Below are 17,358 nucleotides of genomic sequence, written 5' to 3'. Positions count from 1 at the left end.
GGTCTGCCATGTGAACGATCCAATTCGCATAGACCTGGATCGTTGTCCACGTTTCTAGGCGGCTCCTCGGCGGATATCCGATGAAGGAATGATGCACTCTGCAAGGGTCTATAAATATAGCGATACGAGCTCGTATGTCTGGGAATGCAGAGGGGACAAGGTGAGTCGCAAAGTTGGTAACATAAATCACAGCTCCGTCGAAACAATTGACCGTGTTCTACCTCCCCAGATGGGCGTACACCACATCCCAACATGTCGATCGAATACTCGCCGCTTGACTTTATCATAAAGAATCAGCAGATCTTCTGGCGAGAGAACCGCAAGTCGTTCCTCAGAAAGATTGCATTCATTGCTCTGGCATTGCAGCTACTTTTCGTATCGAACTTTTCGTACCTGTACGGTTCCTTATGGGGATCGAACAACCGCGCCCACGCTCTCAAAGTCTTGTCAGTCGACCTTGACGGCGGCGTCATCAGCCAGTCTGTGAAGGAAGCATACGACCACTTACGAGGCCCAGGATTTCCGTCCTTGCTCGAGCCAGCCGAAGGGATTGTGCAATCTGTGAGTGAGGCCGCAGAGGCCGTCAGAGATGGCACATACTGGGCTGCTTTCGTTGTTCACGCGAACGCGTCCGCACGACTTGACCAAGCTCTGAAGGGAGGCGCAGCTGCAAAGGCTTATCAGGCTTCAGAGGCAACAACGTATATCTGGAATGAGGTCCGCTATCCGCCGTTTTCAGACGAGATGTTCGAATCCAATTTTCAATTGCTTGCGCAGACAGCGCGGCAGACCTATTTCCGAAACCATGGTCAGACAGCCCTCCGACAACTCGATGCCACGGACGAAGCCGCTGTCCAAGTCCTGTTGAACCCTATCGGCGCCACTGGCAGAAATATCATGCCGACCGACAATCCCACACGTCTGCTGTACAACACGGCCTCGACGGTGATGCCAATACTTCAAGAGTTCTTCTTTCTTCTCATCCTGAACGGGCTTTCGGACGAAATGCAGATCAACAGCAAGGTGCCCATTCGGATAACTAGCCTTTTCCGGGTGGCCTTCGCAGTCACTTACACCTTCATCTCCTCATTAGGCATGATGGGCTATATCTGGGCATTCCGAGAGTCCTGGTCAGTCGATGCTCGACAATTCGTCTTGTCCTGGATGGTCCTCTGGTTTCTTCACCAGATCCATTTCCTTGTCATCGACACTGTCTCAGCTTTCTTGCCTATCCCGGCCCTACCTTTCTTCCTGCTTACCTGGATAATTCTCAATCTCACCAGCACCGTCAGCCCTTTAGAGTTGAATCCGGTGTTCTATCGCTGGGGTTATGCCTTGCCTGCAAACGAGGCATACACTGCCTTAACCGACATCTGGTCGAATGGAGCAGTGCCGGCACTGTACCGTGCGTTGCCAATAATGGGCGCATGGTGGCTCGTCGGCATGGGCATGGCTGTGTATGCTCACATACATCGGTGTCAGAAGGCTAGTCGCCCTAGATTGGGCCCCAAATCCATTCGCAGCTCGAGCACGTCGGAAACATACGCATCCCTCTCAATGTATAGCTCTGGTCGTTGAAAGGACTCCTAAGCACTGTCTCCCGATTTTGTCATGGTACGCGGTTCGCATGATGAAATGGAGCGATGTATGTTCCAGACATTCTGACGATGGTGGGTTTGATTTTTGGGAGATGTCTGTGTACCCAGAAATCATGCACTGCCTTCAAAGTAGGCGATTACGGCTTCGTGGTGAGAAGGCCGCAACAGTGACTTCCTAAATGAAAGAAGGCGTCATCTGTGCCATATCAACGATGTTTCTCCAGTCCATGACCGTTTTTGCGGTGTCATGTACCACGAGATCCTGCTGCTTCCAGAAGGCTTCCACGATCATCCTCGTGACACCGATGTTGCCAATGCGTCTGTGCAATTCCATTTTCTTCAATGTCTGGAGTATTTGCAGTCGTTGTTCATCGATCCGTACTTCGCATGCCACAACGAACAAAGGCCACGGGCTTGTGCAAACCTCCATCTTTGCGATTAGGCTAAGGGCCCTTTCGACGAGCCGTTGAACAGATCGTGCCTGGGACGGTTGTTGGACGATCTGCCGACGAAAATAAATTAGTGCTGCGAGGTGGTAGAATTCTGCCGTGTCGTGAATACGAGTCTCGTTGATAGTCTCAGACCGTGAGTGAGACTGCTGTTCAGGTTTGATCACGATATCTTGGGTCAGATTTTCCAAACGTAAACGCAACGTCTCGACGAGACTTGCGTCGAACTGGGGTTGGCCTCGCAGCTGGTTGATGCATGCGACCAGCTCCATCAGCTCTTCCGAGCATCCCAGAGATCCCACGATCTGTGGATGAATTAGCGCCAATTCTGAAAATGCATGCCGTGCTGACTCACGACCGTCTTTTCAGCTGTATACTCTGGAAGTACCACCTGTGTCGGATCTTGCCTTTCATAGCCGGACATCATTTGGGAAAATTGTGCCAGAACATCATGATAGAGCAGCCAGCTCCTGAGAAATGGTGAAACGGATTGCTGTGTTTTGGGGTGTGATGGATAATCGCCGATCAGACTTTTGGCGCCACGTAAATGCACCATCCAATTGCCATCCGTCGGGTCGAAGACACCATACCTACGAATCGTCAGAAAGTTGTGTCGGTAAACACTGGATGAAAGAACAAGACTGGTGGTTTATTGGCACAGCCTTTGGCAAGAAAGAACTTACACGCAAAGTAGCATGCACGCCGCTAGTTTCGCGCTCAGATCTTCAGAAACGTCCTCTTGAAGTGACTGGTTCAAGAGTCGCAATGCTCGGGCTTTATGTTGCAGTGCTCTGCTTGGTCCGCTGACGTGAAAAGCACAAAGTGCTAGTATGCTTTCCATCAGGCTCTGTGAAGCTTTTGATTGCTGGGTGAGAGCCATTGGTAAAATTTCGTTTCGAAAGCCATTGTGGGCATCATCAACTGTGGTTATGATTCGTGCCAGCCGGCCTTCATCTGTCCACAAGCGTTAGTCCCGAGATGCTCATCTAGCAAGACACGCCCCAGAGACTCACAATATGAGAGTAGAGAGGCATCGTCATTTGTAATTCCTGGGAGTGGAAGGGTGGGCAACGTCCATGTATTGAGGCGTAAGAGTTGCGCATATGCTGGGAATCCTGTCAGATCGCAAGAATCCGATATCTCAATATCCTCAGTCGTCGTATTAAGGAAGTCGAGAGCCAAACTGGGACAAAAGACGGTCGTCGCTGCACAGCCTTGTCCGTATATGGAAGGAATCACCGCCTTTCGCCGACCATCGTACTTTTCTGGCCAGGTCAACTTGATGCCGAAACCTGCACAGTTGCGCTTCGTTCGAATGCAATTGTTGCATGCAGGTAGTGTCTTGTCGCATCCGATCTTTCGATCTAGGTCGGTCAGTCTTGGTTGATGAGCCCAGAAGCGACATCAAACCCACCTTTGCAGGTCCAGCACGATTTCCTCGCCTTCATGGTTTCTTGATTTTTGTTGAAGATGAGCCCACCAACGACATCGCCACTGAGCGCTACGACGCTTTTACATGGAACCACGTTTGACCACGACTTGAATACCTGGGATGTGAAGACATGGTTCCTCAGTGATTCACACGATCTTGTAGTCGAGATAAGTTGCCGGCTGCCAATCAGGCTAGGCCAAGCTGGGACTACCGGCACTTACTGTAGACAGCAATTAGAGCATGTTTGTACTCGACTCACTCATTAAATACAGCATACTATATGTGTCAGAAAGAACTATCTGAAAGTGTACATATCCATAACCCTGCATGAATGCGATCACTTCTTCATCATTGTGATGCACGAATCGGCCGAGGGATTGACCAAGAGGCTCAATAAATCTGGTCTCGCATAATGACCAACTGTGTCGATGAAGGTCTTTGCCCGATCGATATCCGTCAAATCGACATCAGCAATGACTATTCCTTCTTCTCCATCTTCAAGATGTTCTGCCAGGGGCTTGCCGTCTGGGCCAAAGATCATTGAGAAGCCACCACCAGGCTGATTACAGGTTAGCACGTTCATATTGTTAGACGTCGGCAATGAAACTTACTGTTTTGATAGGCGGCTTCCCCACCAGAAAACACCTTTCCAGGCTCTTCTCGGTCAAGATTTGCGACGCAATGGCAACGAATGTCTGTCCTTCAATGGCCATAAATTGGCTTGCTCGATAACTGGCTTCGCCGGTCTCGTGGTATTGCCATGCCATGACTTTGGGGTCCGGCATGCAGAATTCCGCCGGCCAACTGGCAATGTGAATCTGTACTCCCTGTGCATATTCATAGTACCGCAGCAGAGGCTGTAAATGCTCCCAACAGTTGAGCCCGCCCACTTTTCCGAATGGAGTGCTGATGACGGTGGTCAGAGACTCAGCTTGACCCTCGCCCCACAGGGTGCGTTCTACATGGGTAGGCTTGATCTTTCGCCTGTGATGGACAATCTCTCCACTTGGGGCAATGAATGACTGTCCCATGTACAGACTGGCACCCTCTCGCTCACTGTATCCCAGGACGACCTGCATTCCAGCATCTTTCACTGCTTGTTGAATTCTCCGCATCTGGGGCGAGTCGCGAACGAGGGAATTCGCCATATATTTGTGTACCATCTCGCCATTTTCAATGGCACTGTTGGTCCATAGCGCCCTGATTGGTTCAGTCAGCAAATGTTAATATAGCGAAAGCCAGACAACTAACCATGGGTATCCAGGAATCCAGACTTCAGGGAACCCAAGCACATTCACCCCCTTCCCGGAGGCTTCATTGATGAGAGAGATTGTCTTTTCCACGCTCTCTTCAAGATCAAACCATCCAGGTTCAGCTTGGACTGCGCCCACACGAACCTTTGACATTGTGCTGGGGTTATCACTGAGAACAACAAAGCTATCTTCACTTGAGGTATCGCCGTTCTTCAGGTTGATACTCAAGTCAGTCATTCCGATGGTTGTCTTTAGCCAAAAGACAGGGCCATCTGCTCATATACGGACCGCATGTGACTGCTGAGGCCTAGCCATGCACTCGTGGTCGATTGCCACGGCAAAGCACTGATCGCAGACTCCTGCCCGACGTTCATGGCCTCGAACACGGGACTCTCGACGTAGTAGATAAGGTTAACATGCGGAGTCCAGCATAGTTTGACAATCGAGATCGCAAAGTCCTGCCTTGAACACGTTGTACATTCGAGGACCTACCTCTATGGACGTGCACATCGACCGCAGGCCAATGAGATCGGCAGCTTGGAGAAGAGCCTTAGATGGAACTCCAATCAGACACTGCAAGACGAACCGATCGAGTTGATCTTGGACGATAAGACAAGCACAGGTATATCATGAATGAAATAGATGTGTAAGACGCGTCTCGAGGCTTTACGAGATGGTATCTGTGGTATCGAATCACAGGCAGCGGCCAAATTATGTGGAGCAAGAATCAGCAGGTTACACTTACCCAGCTCGGTTAGATCAGCTTCGATACAGATCGCAAACTATTGCCTCTCTCTTTTCCCCATGGGCTCTCCTCTCAACATGGCCATGTGTATCATAGCCTCGTGCTGACTACAAGTCTTGGCCTCCTTCGTCCCAGAAAGACCCTTGGAGGCAATATGCAATACTTTGCGATCTCCATTCTTGATGGAGCCTTGCGGCTCGTCAGGATTCAGAAGATTGGCAATTGACAACGATGGTTCTTTGTCATGATGCGAAGTCCTTGCGAGACATATATGCTGCCGATGCCGTCCACGAGATGGCATGTAGCAGCTTCATCCCATTCTCGCGATCAGAGATCCTTGCAAGGTCGACTCCCTCCTCGACAGTTCCCTTTTTCACTTTGAACTTCCGGCAACCATGGGTCGTAACTCGCTTGACCAGAATGCCGATGCCGCACTGGCAAAGCTCGGCTACAAGGCAGAGCTTCCTCGAAACCTGAGCATGCTCAGTGTCATGGGCCTGTACGTGTCCTCTCGGTAGCATTGCTCGTTGAGCTGACCTTGCGATGCAGTTCCATGGCCATCATAGCAACACCATTCGGTCTCTCAGCCACTTTGTCACTCGCTCTCATCGATGGACAATGCGTGACAGTCCTTTGGGGCTGGATCATCGTCACATTAATTTCTATCGCAATTGCAGCCTCACTTGCCGAAGTCTGTGCCGTCTATCCTACCTCAGGCGGAGTTTATTACTGGTCTGCTATCCTGGCGACCCCAGAATGGGCGCCAATGGTCTCTTTCGTCGACGGCTGGCTCACTTTGGTCGGCAACTGGACGTGCACGCTGAGTATCAACTTTTCAGGCGCGCAGATGATCCTCAGCGCCATCACGCTCTGGAATGACGACTACGTACCGACACCGTGGCAAACGATTTTGATGTTCTGGTTTGTTATGTTGCTTCACGCTCTGATCAATATCTTCCTGTCCAAATACCTCGACTTCATCAATAAGTTGGCCATGTACTGGATTGCCGGAGCTGTGGTCATCATCCTGATCGTGACACTGTCCATGGCAGATACTAAGCACAGCGGCGCTTATGTCTTTGGCCATTACGATGCTTCAGCGAGTGGCTGGTGGGTTTCCCCGTCCCAACCAAACACTGGTCAGTACTAAACATACCCTCAGGCCAAGTGGATGGGCGTTCTTCGTCGGGCTTCTCCAAGCTGCATACACCTTGACAGGCTATGGCATGGTCGCCGCCATGTGCGAAGAAGTGCAGAATCCTCACCTCGAAGTTCCCAGAGCGATCGTCCTCTCAGTGGTCGGCGCAGGCATCACAGGCGTGGTATACCTCCTACCCATTCTCTTCGTTCTCCCACCAGTCGAGCTCCTCTTGGGCGTTATGAACGGCCAGCCAATCGGCCTGCTGTTCAAGACGGTCACCGGATCCGCCGGCGGAGGCTTCGGCCTTCTCTTCCTGCTCCTGGGGGTATGGATGTTTGCCGGCACCGGCGCCCTCACCGCGTCAAGCCGCTGCACCTACGCCTTCGCCCGTGACGGCGCCATCCCAGGCTACCACATCTGGCGCAAGGTCAACAAACGCCTAGACGTCCCTCTCTACGCGATCGTCCTTTCCGCTGTCGTCGACGCCCTCTTGGCTCTCATCTACCTCGGCTCCTCAGCGGCCTTCAACTCATTCACAGGAGTAGCAACGATCTGCCTCGGCGCATCGTACGGCCTACCCATCCTCGTGTCCGTGGTACGAAGGCGACGCATGGTCAAGAACTCGCCGTACTCGCTAGGGCGCTTCGGCTATGCGATCAACATCGTTGCCGTGGTATGGATTATCCTGGCCACTGTGCTGTTCTGCATGCCGACCGCTGTGCCCGTCACGCCGTCGAGCATGAACTACGCTAGCGTGGTGTTCACCTTTTTCGCGGCTGTCAGTGTACTCTGGTACCTTGTCTATGCGCGCAAGCATTTCACCGGCCCTCCTATTGCCGACATTGAGGTGGTCAAGGGCGCGGTGAACGAGGGTGTTTCGCCGGATGTGGAGGATTCGTCGGGTGTGCTGGGTGAGACTGCGGCGCCGAATAAAGCAGAGTGAGCGTTTTCATCCTCAATAAGTCAAGTCAGTGACCAATTCGGAACGCCCTATATACAGAATATACTAGTACATAGAGGTCATCAAATTGGATTTGACGTTATTGTCGTATTGTCCAAGCAAGAACCGAGCTCGGGTTCCCAAGTGACACTCACGGAGCGAACGCTTCGACAGCATATCATAGAACCTAAAGCGATAGAATCTGGAGCTTCCGGAGTACCATGAAGTGGAATTATGACCTTGTATACGAAGAATATCAGGTTTGCTATTGAGCAAGTACACCAGGCTGATAGTAACAGGCGCCGGAGATCAGATGGTGCCACTTCCTCTAACTTCACCATTCATTATCAGCTTGGGGCGAGGAACATCAGAACAAGAGTAAGGAAGGATTACAAATTATTTTTGAATTCGTTTTATTGAAAAGAGCTATTCTAAGCTGCATCATGCAGCATCTCTGATCTTTCTGGACAGAGAAAATCCATCCCAGCTTCATTACCACTCATGCTGAAATTCTATGCCATGCAAAAGGTATCATGTTCCATTTTGCCGCCGAAAACGCCAACGCCGGTATGATTGACATTTAAAAACATTCGCTCAATGCTTTTGTTTGGTCAGGAAGACATTTAGTCAACCTCCTCGACAGTTGGGCCATCATCTCCACCGTGGCCACCAGCACCACCGGCGCCAGGGAAGCCACCTGGACCGCCAGGCATGCCACCACCGGGCATACCACCTGGCATACCACCTTCACCGCCAGCACCGTAGAATTTCATCATGATGGGGTTGGCAACACCTTCAAGCTCCTTCTGTTGAGACTCGTACTCCTCCTTGGTGGCGGTCTGGTTCTCATCCAACCAAGAGATGGTCTTGTCGATCTCAGCCTTGAGCTTCTCCTTGTCAGATGCGTCAAGCTTCTCGTCAACCTTGGAGTCTGACAGAGTGTTCTTGAGAGAGTATGCGTATGACTCGAGAGCGTTCTTGGAGCTGATACGTCCAGCCTCAGCCTCGTCTTCAGCCTTGTACTTCTCGGCCTCAGAAAGCATACGCTCGATCTCTTCCTTGGACAGACGACCCTTGTCGTTGGTGATGACAATCTTGTTGGACTTGCCGGTACCCTTCTCGAGGGCAGAGACGTTCATGATTCCATTGGCATCAAGATCGAAAGTGACCTCAATTTGAGGAACACCACGAGGAGCAGGTGGGATGCCAGACAGTTCGAACTTGCCGAGCAGGTTGTTGTCCTTGGTGCGGGCACGCTCACCCTCGTAGACTTGAATAAGCACACCAGGCTGGTTGTCGGAGAAAGTGGAGAAGGTCTCGGACTTCTTGGTGGGGATGGTAGTGTTTCGCTTAATGAGGGCAGTCATGACACCACCAGCGGTCTCAATACCGAGAGACAACGGCGCAACGTCAAGAAGTAGGATTTCGTTGGTCGATTTGGAAGAAGTGTCACCAGACAGGATAGCGGCTTGGACAGCAGCACCATAGGCGACAGCCTCGTCAGGGTTGATTGACTTGTTGGGCTCCTTGCCATTGAAGAAGTCGGAAACAAGCTTCTGGATCTTGGGAATACGGGTGGAACCACCGACCAAGACGATCTCGTCGACAGAGGACTTGTCGATCTTAGCATCGCGGAGGACGCGCTCAACAGGGTCCATGGTGGAGCGGAAGAGGTCTTGGCAAAGCTCTTCGAATCGAGCACGGGTGATGGAGGTGTAGAAGTCGATGCCTTCATAGAGCGAGTCGATTTCAATGGAGGTCTGAGCGGAGCTGGAAAGGGTGCGCTTCGCACGCTCACAAGCGGTTCGGAGACGTCGAAGGGCTCGGGCGTTGGTGCTGAGGTCGCGCTTGTGCTTTCTTTTGAACTCATTGACGAAGTGGTTGACCAGACGGTTGTCAAAGTCCTCACCACCCAAGTGAGTGTCACCAGCAGTGGACTTGACTTCGAAGATACCCTCTTCGATGGTAAGGAGGGAGACATCGAAAGTACCGCCACCAAGATCGAAGATCAGGACATTGCGCTCACCGGTGGCCTTCTTATCGAGACCGTAGGCAATGGCAGCTGCGGTAGGTTCGTTGATGATACGGAGGACGTTGAGACCAGCAATGAGACCGGCATCCTTTGTGGCTTGACGCTGTGAATCGTTGAAGTAGGCTGGGACTGTGACGACGGCGTTGTTGACTGTGCCACCGAGATATGACTCTGCAGTTTCTCTCATCTTGGTCAGGACCATGGATGAGATTTCTTCAGGTGTGAAGTGTTTCTTCTCGCCCTTGAACTCAACCTCGATGACAGGCTTGCCGCCCTTGTCAATGACGGTGAATGGGAAGTGTTTCATATCAGCCTGCACCTCAGCGTCTGCGAACTTTCGTCCGATCAATCGCTTAGCATCGAAGACTGTGTTATGGGGGTTCATGGCGACTTGGTTCTTGGCTGCATCACCAATAAGACGCTCGGTGTCTGTGAAAGCGACGAAGGAGGGAGTGGTTCGGTTGCCCTGGTCGTTGGCAATGATTTCAATGCGGTCATCTCGGTAGATGCCCACACAGGAGTAGGTAGTACCTAGATCGATACCAATGGCTGGTGCCATGTTGAATAGAGGATCTGGAGGATTTGCGGAAAGATTATGGGGGTATCTAAAATGAAAGAGTCTTATCAAGAAGACTTTCGTGGCAAGCTGTGGTTTGTATGTGTGTATGGTGAAAAGTAAATTCGATCTGAGGCAGTGGTATGTCAATGAATTTATTCCTGCGGCGGGCAAATGTTCCTTGGCGGGACAGAAGTAGAAAGAAGGCTATAGAAGTCTAGTATGGAAGCTTCACGCATGCATGAGAAGATGCGACCCACGCCTAGACTTTTCATTCACTTTTCATAGGAGATTCTCAACGGTTTGCTTGTCACCCAGGCAGATCTTGAAGCTACGGCAACCTTCCATTTTGCAAACTTTGTTGTGTCCATTTGCCGTTGTTTGAAGCCTTTCTAACATTTTCGTTTGAGGTGGAGAAGAACTTCGATATTCCATCGCCCTCCACAGCTACGTCATTCCTCTCCACCAATGGGATTTCTTTGCGAACGAGGCCGCAAAGGTGCTAATGACGCGGGGCAACAAAAAATAATCAGAGTATCATTTCAGAGCTAACAGCTCCCCAGCAACAGGCATCATCATGGACATTAAGATATGGATTGACTCACTCCTAATCGCTAAGAGTTTTTTATTCTTCAAGCTTCTGTTCCAGTATCGAATCTCATTGTCCGCAACCTGATTGACCCATGTTCACTCTGTCTCCGTCCTTCCCCAGACGCCGTCTGAAACACCGTGCTTGATGACGACGATTGTCTCGAGAAACTTCGCTGCAGCTGTTCCGGAACTGCGCGGCTATCTCTTCCCTCGCGTGCGTCAGTCGTTGTAATCGTACCCTGGTGTTTCCTCGCTTGTTGCTGCAGCCATGGCCGAAAATTGACTGGACGTATAAACATATTAGCACATCACCCCTCAAATCAGGAGACCATCGTTTCCTACAGTATCCGCCACATGCAAACACCCCAAGCCACAGCACCAGCTCAGAGCCATAGATGATCATTCCCAGGATATCCAGATGAGGCTGGAAGAAGACTGAAATCAACGACGTCAAATCACCCATCGCATCAATGCCCACGAAGATGAAAGAAATGCCTCGGACCGTCCTTTCCTTGTAAATGTCCCAATAGTGTCGCAACACACCGGCACAGAGGAAGCAAGCAGACAGCACTGCCATGAAGGTGATTGGCCATTCGGTATGGTGGTGCTTTGCTCTCCTCAGAGCGAAGACCAGACCACATTCAATGCCTCCCATAGCAGCCGCGACGGGCAAGGTAGTCGCTGCGCATTTGGACACTGGCCATTTGTTGCCATAGTACTTGCATTGGACCCAGGTAATCAAGCTTAAGGTTGTTAAGAGCTGTGGCTGAATGCGTAATGCTATATTGAAATTCTCGACAATGTTGTACACTCCGAGTGGGATACCTGCGCAAGCCCACAGCAGCATCATAGTCGGCTGCAAACCGGTCGTATCATGCCGGCGATAATTGATGATAATTTGCGGTATGAGCTGCAACAAGTCAGGAGACATCAACCTTACAGACTTACAGCAAGTCACCTACTTGGACAGACCAACAGACTGCCCCGAGAACTCCCAGTACATTCGCAGCAACCGGGATGTCCATATCCTCTCCCTTCACACCATGTTCCAAGATACCAGGACCCTGCCTGAGGGCCGATAAAAGCTATGCGAGCGCCGCAGTAGTCCAGGGATATCCACTTCCGGTCGATAGCCGACGATCACGTGAATGACTTCCAATGAGACGTCTTGGCGGAGACCGCGGGCGCATCTGGTGAAGTCTGTTTGTTGCTGTGCTCTAAATGTGGTTCCATCTGCTTTCTCTTTCTCTTTCATCCCTGCCTCACACCTCTACCTTTCGCCAACATTGACTCAAATTCCGTGCTCGCAAAAATGTCGGCAAATGGTGAAACTGTGCCTGCGAGCACCAGTGAGGTAGTCGACAAAGGAAAGGGCAAAGGCAAAGCAGTTGAGCAGCCAGAGATCCCGGAGGACGACGACGAGTCTGAAGAAGAGAGTGCCGCCGAAGAGGTATGCCTAAACCGCGCGACCGTCCAGTGATTTTAGCTGATAACCTTGCTACAGCAACCAGAGCCAGAAGAAGACGGTACATTCTCCGCCTTGTCGCGTCCCACATCCCTCACACGTCGTGTGTGCACTGTTGCGCGATTCTCACAACACGCTCCCACTTGTCCTATGTCGCGAGCTTCATTGGGTCATGCTAACATTGCACAGAAGATGAGGGTATGGAAGATATCGACCTAGACAACGTCATTCAATCCCGCACCCGTCGCAAGAACATCAACTGGGCTGAGGCCGAGCAGAAGTCAAGAGATGCTGGTGACGAACTTGATGATGATGAGGATGAAGACGACGACGATTTCGAGGCCGAGGATGACGATGAGGAAATGCAGGGTTGAGATCGTAACCGACGCGCCGCTGTTCTCAAAGACCAAAAATCCACACTGAGCGCAGCTGTTGAATCATGCCTGCCCCTCGATCCTTCGCTTTGGATTGAGATCACTGGATACATTGACCATCTGACAGCATGCGGGCGACTCTGCACCACCCCTTCACTGTGCATGCTGTCCAAAGCCAGATGTTTCGCACTCCGCACTTTTCAGCGCAAAGCAATACATTTTACGTGCAAGCATTTCCGTTGGACAATACCGGACGCCTTCAAGACATTGGTATTGTCGATTGTATGTGACGGCACTTCTTCCGTTCTCAAAAAGGAGACCGACGGGCGAAGCTGGACACAAAAGGAAAGCATGTGCATGGCACGGATTGCTAGACAGCTCAGCCACAACTGAGCCATGTATTTTATCAAGACCAAAGTTCACAAAAGGAACAAAAAGTTCAAATCACTATCACAAAACTTCATGCCGATTGGTCTATTCACGTTCTCCTTTCTGCGCTCGTTCAAGTCCACGAATCCACCTACCAACCGTGGAAAGGCTCAGTAAGTCAAGGACCGAGATTTAGCTTATTGTTTATATGTACAGCGACTATCCTCATCTCCTCTCTCTGTGCCATAAATCCCGTGCGTCTTAATGGCACAAGCCAGCCTGTCTAGCCCTTATCGTACATTTCTGCGGCGCCAAAGCCGCCAAACGGAAATGCTAAGCTACAGCCAAATCCCTCATCACAGCTGTCGCTGCTGCAGAGATAGCAGCTTGCTTCTCCTTCGCCCCGGCCTTCTGTCTCTTTACGCAAGCCTGACACGACCAATCCCATCTCTCAAACTCCTCTGCTGACCGAGTCGGTACGGGCAGAGTTACCATCGCCGTTGCAGGCGCTTTACCTTTGTCCATCTTCCTGTGCCCATGACCAGACACCAGCTCCTGCTGTTGTTCCGCACAGCTACGATGGTACATGGCCCTGGGAGTTGTGCATTCCGGATCTGCACACATGACGCCATTTTTGATCGCACGCGCAATAGGTTCTGAGCACAGTCCGCAGACGGATTCGGTAGATCGCTGAACAGGCCTCGGCGGCTGCATAGATACCGCTATAGAAGCAACTGGACGCGGAGTCTCGCGCCGCCATGGTTCCGCGGTGCCGCTCAGACCTTCCCGCCGACGTTGCCTGGTCATGGGTGACTCCGAGCGTTCAATTGGCTGCTTCTTCGTCAATGCTGGCTCCGGGGAATCTCGAAAGATCAAGAGATTGACGTCGCAGACTACGTTGTCGTCGATGACGTCTCGTTCTTTCAAGCGCTCCAGAAAATCACAAAAGACCTGCAGGAGCTCGTCGTTGCCGTTCTTGAGCCACTTCCTGTTCTTGCGGACGAAACGTATCAGAGAATTAGACAGATACCTCGAGTGCTCTAGCTGTTCTTCCATACGGTGCTTGTCCCACCGTTTGGAAAGTTCGCGCTCGTGGTCGGTCCAACCTTTGCGTTTCGCCACAAGATCAAGCCGCTCCATATGCAGGTCGATTTGCCACTGGTTGTCAATTTCATCGTCCGTCTCACTGCGTGGCTCTTCACTCGGTGACACAGGTCGATGACTGATCGATGTGTAGACCGGCTCAGGATCCGCAAAATCAGGACGCAACTGGATTGCTTTGTATTTTCTGCGCTTGGGCTGGCGGAAGTCCGAGACTCGAACAGCGGGGAGGAACCCTGAGGGTGGGTTCTCTGTCGACGGGAGCGCCGTTGATGCAGTTTCCTCCCCAGGACTCGCTTTGATGTTCGCAGAGCCGACCCAACCACGATCGCCTTCCGTATAGGCTGACAGATCGAAAGGTGATGCTGGCGCGTGCCATTCAAATGTCTTGACGTCTTCTTCCTTCTTCACTGGCGGAGCTAAGTCCACTTTGATCTGGATGTGAGTCAGGTCATGACTTACGGGATCCCGTCGAGGCTTTTGCAGTGAAAACATGTACTTGGAGTGCATCGTTGACAGATGGAATTGTAGCCGATGTAACTTCGACGTTTTCCAGATCGCGCACAAAGGACATCGATAGCCTTTGACTGTGGCATATCGGAATTTCTGATCTACTGTTGAGCAGAAGTTGTAGCAAACTTCTGGTGGATTGGATTGTACTGTTTCTGCAACCTTTTGTGAGTCTGCAACAGTCGGGACCGCCTCTGTTCCGTTGGCGCCCTTGACGGCTTCTACCTCCGCCTGTGGTCGAAAAGAGTCAAGATCCAAGCCTTGACCTTCCCTTCTGGCCGTCTTCGGCCTCTCGCCGGACTTCTGCCATGTCGACGACACCTGAAGTCCGTACTTCGTTCTGTATGTACGACCCTCATGCAAGAAGAAGACGCTTAGTGGGGTGTCCTCTTCTGGAGGCTGTGGTAAGTGTGTATATCTGGCAACTATTGCGCCTTGCAACAATTCAGCACCATTTCGTTTGATGTCTGGGGCAAAATGGTCGCCATCACTTTTCCCCAATATTGGTACAGGAGGCCAGCGGCTGTCATTTCTGCATGGGATGATCTTCAGCTCGAGAAAATACTTGTCGATAAGGGCGAACGCTTCTTCCCCGTTCCTACTTGGAACAGAAACCTTCAGGTCGTGTGCTTTAACCGTGAAAGGTCGATCCAGCGATAACTCGACGAAATATCCGTTGACTGTGGTTTCCGTGGCAGTTACATGACAGTATTCTGATTTGGAAACAAGAGGCGCTGTTGTGTAGCCATCTCGATTATCCCAAACAGTCAGGTAACACTGGCATTTGACCGTGTCCCGCTTCTGTCGTTTGGCGGGTCTCCCTAATTCTTCGACAGAGTTGGTCTTGAAATTGAGCTTCTTGCGGATATTGATCAGGTCTAAGCTGATTTCCGCATCTGGCTGCTCGTAGACCTTGTCAAGGAGACCACGGATACTGCGACGGGTCTTTCTCTCGGTTCTCTTGCCGTCTGCCGGGGCAGACAGAGAAGATCTTGCCATATTTGGCTGTACTTGAGTCTGCCTTGAATTACTCGTAAGCCTTCCTGAGGCGGTCGATCCTTGCAATGGTGATGCACCCACTGCCTGTTCGGCTACTGCGCCTCTAGATCCGAGACCTTCTGTTGTAGTCGTACCAACGCGCAACGAGTTGGGGGACGTAGTCTTTCGTGAAACGGCAGCTCTACTTTTCCCCTCGCGCCGCTGCTGATGGTCGTCCAGAACACGCGCGATATTTCTTTCCAGAAAGAGTTTGTGCCGAGATTGACTTCGCTGGAGCGCAAAAGTAAAGTCCCCTATCAGATGCCTCGAAAATCTTCTTTCTGGACGCGACGAATTTGAGCTGTAGACGAAATTCAGCATCTTGGGTGTACGGACCCGATGCACTTTTCCACCCAGTATGCAAACCCCATTGTTCACGGCCAATGATCCGTTGTATGAGCCGATGTGACACCGTCAGTTGGGGTCTGATTGTGATGAGCGGTTATGCCACAAGTCCCCATCAAGCTGATAGATGTTCGTTCATAACGCAGTGCCAACCTCTAACAAGCAATATGGAATTGTTACAAGAGTGTTGAACGTGTTGTCTCAGGATGCTGTTGACACGACGCGTTGCTTTTGTCGCAAGTTGAATGTTATGGTTGATGTCTAGATATTGTGGTCGAAAGAAAAATCAGAAGTGAGTGAGATTGTCTGTTAATCAGAACGGAAGTTCAAAAGGTCTCTCACACAGGCAGGATCGAAGATGAATGGTGCTGTTATTCAAGTTGCCGGCAGGGGTTCTTCGGGGCCAAGTTTATTGTGGTAGAGGAGACAGTGACTTACTTAGACTTGGAATTGGACGGAGCCCAATTTGGTGAAATAGCACCCTGTCTGACATCAAATCTCCCAGAAAGTATCCTGAAAGCCGTACATATTCACGCATATTCTTGATTCAGTCCCCATCCCTGTCGCGTCAGACCAAGATATCGAGACTGACCAACCACGAGCGGCCTAACTCCGCCCCTCTGTTAAAAGCGCGTCTATCTCACCACCTGTTGGCTACTTCGACTGGTCTTTCAATTATCACGACTATGTCCACGGCTTGTAGGTGTAGTCAGGCATTCACAACGCTCGCCCTAGTGACCGAATGCTCCGTAGCCACTCATTCACAGCATGCTCTTCGTTCTTCAGTGTGACCACCTCGCCCGGATGTCACTAAGTTAGATGGCCGCAACGCGTCCAGCATGAAGCGAGGACGAATCGTAGAATTATGTATGTCAGATCATTTGTTTGTTTTATCTACAACAAGTGAGTTGTGGCGAATTGACAGCGACTGTCGCGATCTACGGGCTCGAGCACCCTGTCGTATTCGCTCTGCGGAGCGATGTTATAAGCTGTTGTCCTCCATAGGCAAAAGAGCAGTATAGAGCCGTCCAATCACTCGATCTTAGAGTTTGATTTTCTTCCTTCGTTTCATTCATGCCTCGGAAGCCCTAGTGGTGAAACAGTACAGCACAGTAGCTAAGGTCAGTCTACTGTCTTTCAGCCTCAAGCAAGGGGATTTGCCCTTGGCAGGTTGCGAAATGAATCGTCCATGGGCTGCAGTCTCCACGCTCGCACATATGGTCACTAATGCGCCGGGCCCGAGTCATCTAGCCCCATGGTACCGCACCCGGCTTGATTTCATGACTTTGCCATCACTTGCAAAGGTTGGCCTCAAACTATGCAGCCTGCATCAGCCCTGCAAATCGTTGAGGAACGGAGCCACTCACCTGTAATGTAAATCTGGTCGATAGATCCAAAGAAATTTGCTCTTGAGCACTA

The 17,358-nt window shown here is 51.1% G+C and overlaps 8 protein-coding genes across 8 annotated transcripts; 3 read left to right on the top strand and 5 right to left on the bottom strand.

The window, feature by feature from the left end:
- Positions 1 to 155: 155 nt before the first annotated feature.
- EDD37DRAFT_509742 (uncharacterized protein) lies at positions 156 to 1,675 on the top strand. Its single transcript, XM_062813594.1, has one exon. The coding sequence runs from the start codon at positions 253 to 255 to the stop codon at positions 1,576 to 1,578; it is 1,326 nt and encodes a 441-aa protein (XP_062668068.1). The 5' UTR covers positions 156 to 252; the 3' UTR covers positions 1,579 to 1,675.
- On the bottom strand, positions 1,632 to 3,593 carry EDD37DRAFT_509736 (fungal-specific transcription factor domain-containing protein). Its single transcript, XM_062813593.1, has 5 exons — positions 3,462 to 3,593; positions 3,061 to 3,411; positions 2,731 to 3,001; positions 2,403 to 2,637; positions 1,632 to 2,352 (listed from the first exon to the last, which is right to left on the bottom strand). Exons 1-5 carry the CDS (start codon positions 3,493 to 3,495, stop codon positions 1,774 to 1,776), a joined length of 1,470 nt encoding a protein of 489 aa, XP_062668067.1. The 5' UTR covers positions 3,496 to 3,593; the 3' UTR covers positions 1,632 to 1,773.
- A 201-nt stretch (positions 3,594 to 3,794) lies between these two features.
- EDD37DRAFT_637233 (putative nitrilase) lies at positions 3,795 to 4,735 on the bottom strand. Its single transcript, XM_062817037.1, has 2 exons — positions 4,091 to 4,735; positions 3,795 to 4,038 (listed from the first exon to the last, which is right to left on the bottom strand). The coding sequence occupies exons 1-2, from the start codon at positions 4,640 to 4,642 to the stop codon at positions 3,817 to 3,819; spliced, it is 774 nt and encodes a 257-aa protein (XP_062668066.1). The 5' UTR covers positions 4,643 to 4,735; the 3' UTR covers positions 3,795 to 3,816.
- Positions 4,736 to 5,519: 784 nt separating this feature from the next.
- Positions 5,520 to 7,677, top strand: EDD37DRAFT_508850 (putative GABA permease). The gene is made up of 3 exons (XM_062813588.1): positions 5,520 to 5,976; positions 6,027 to 6,587; positions 6,640 to 7,677. The coding sequence occupies exons 1-3, from the start codon at positions 5,873 to 5,875 to the stop codon at positions 7,559 to 7,561; spliced, it is 1,587 nt and encodes a 528-aa protein (XP_062668065.1). The 5' UTR covers positions 5,520 to 5,872; the 3' UTR covers positions 7,562 to 7,677.
- A 277-nt stretch (positions 7,678 to 7,954) lies between these two features.
- Positions 7,955 to 10,278, bottom strand: EDD37DRAFT_637225 (hsp70-like protein). Its single transcript, XM_062817036.1, has one exon. The coding sequence runs from the start codon at positions 10,147 to 10,149 to the stop codon at positions 8,182 to 8,184; it is 1,968 nt and encodes a 655-aa protein (XP_062668064.1). The 5' UTR covers positions 10,150 to 10,278; the 3' UTR covers positions 7,955 to 8,181.
- Positions 10,279 to 10,451: 173 nt separating this feature from the next.
- EDD37DRAFT_509672 (PQ loop repeat protein) lies at positions 10,452 to 11,975 on the bottom strand. Its single transcript, XM_062813592.1, has 4 exons — positions 11,700 to 11,975; positions 11,517 to 11,647; positions 11,031 to 11,471; positions 10,452 to 10,962 (listed from the first exon to the last, which is right to left on the bottom strand). Exons 1-4 carry the CDS (start codon positions 11,760 to 11,762, stop codon positions 10,779 to 10,781), a joined length of 819 nt encoding a protein of 272 aa, XP_062668063.1. The 5' UTR covers positions 11,763 to 11,975; the 3' UTR covers positions 10,452 to 10,778.
- Positions 11,780 to 12,676, top strand: EDD37DRAFT_508870 (uncharacterized protein). The gene is made up of 3 exons (XM_062813589.1): positions 11,780 to 12,187; positions 12,242 to 12,263; positions 12,392 to 12,676. The coding sequence occupies exons 1-3, from the start codon at positions 12,050 to 12,052 to the stop codon at positions 12,574 to 12,576; spliced, it is 345 nt and encodes a 114-aa protein (XP_062668062.1). The 5' UTR covers positions 11,780 to 12,049; the 3' UTR covers positions 12,577 to 12,676.
- A 602-nt stretch (positions 12,677 to 13,278) lies between these two features.
- Positions 13,279 to 15,915, bottom strand: EDD37DRAFT_567718 (uncharacterized protein; the record flags this gene model as incomplete). The annotated part of the gene is made up of 1 exon (XM_062814164.1): positions 13,279 to 15,915. The coding sequence occupies one exon, from the start codon at positions 15,913 to 15,915 to the stop codon at positions 13,279 to 13,281; it is 2,637 nt and encodes an 878-aa protein (XP_062668061.1).
- Positions 15,916 to 17,358: the final 1,443 nt, after the last annotated feature.

This window comes from Exophiala viscosa, assembly GCF_022695815.1.
Source record: "Exophiala viscosa unplaced genomic scaffold EDD37scaffold_9, whole genome shotgun sequence".
NCBI classification, from domain to species: Eukaryota; Fungi; Ascomycota; class Eurotiomycetes; order Chaetothyriales; family Herpotrichiellaceae; genus Exophiala; species Exophiala viscosa.
Note: the sequence above shows the minus strand (reverse complement) of the source record. Positions and strands in the feature narration are given on the sequence as shown.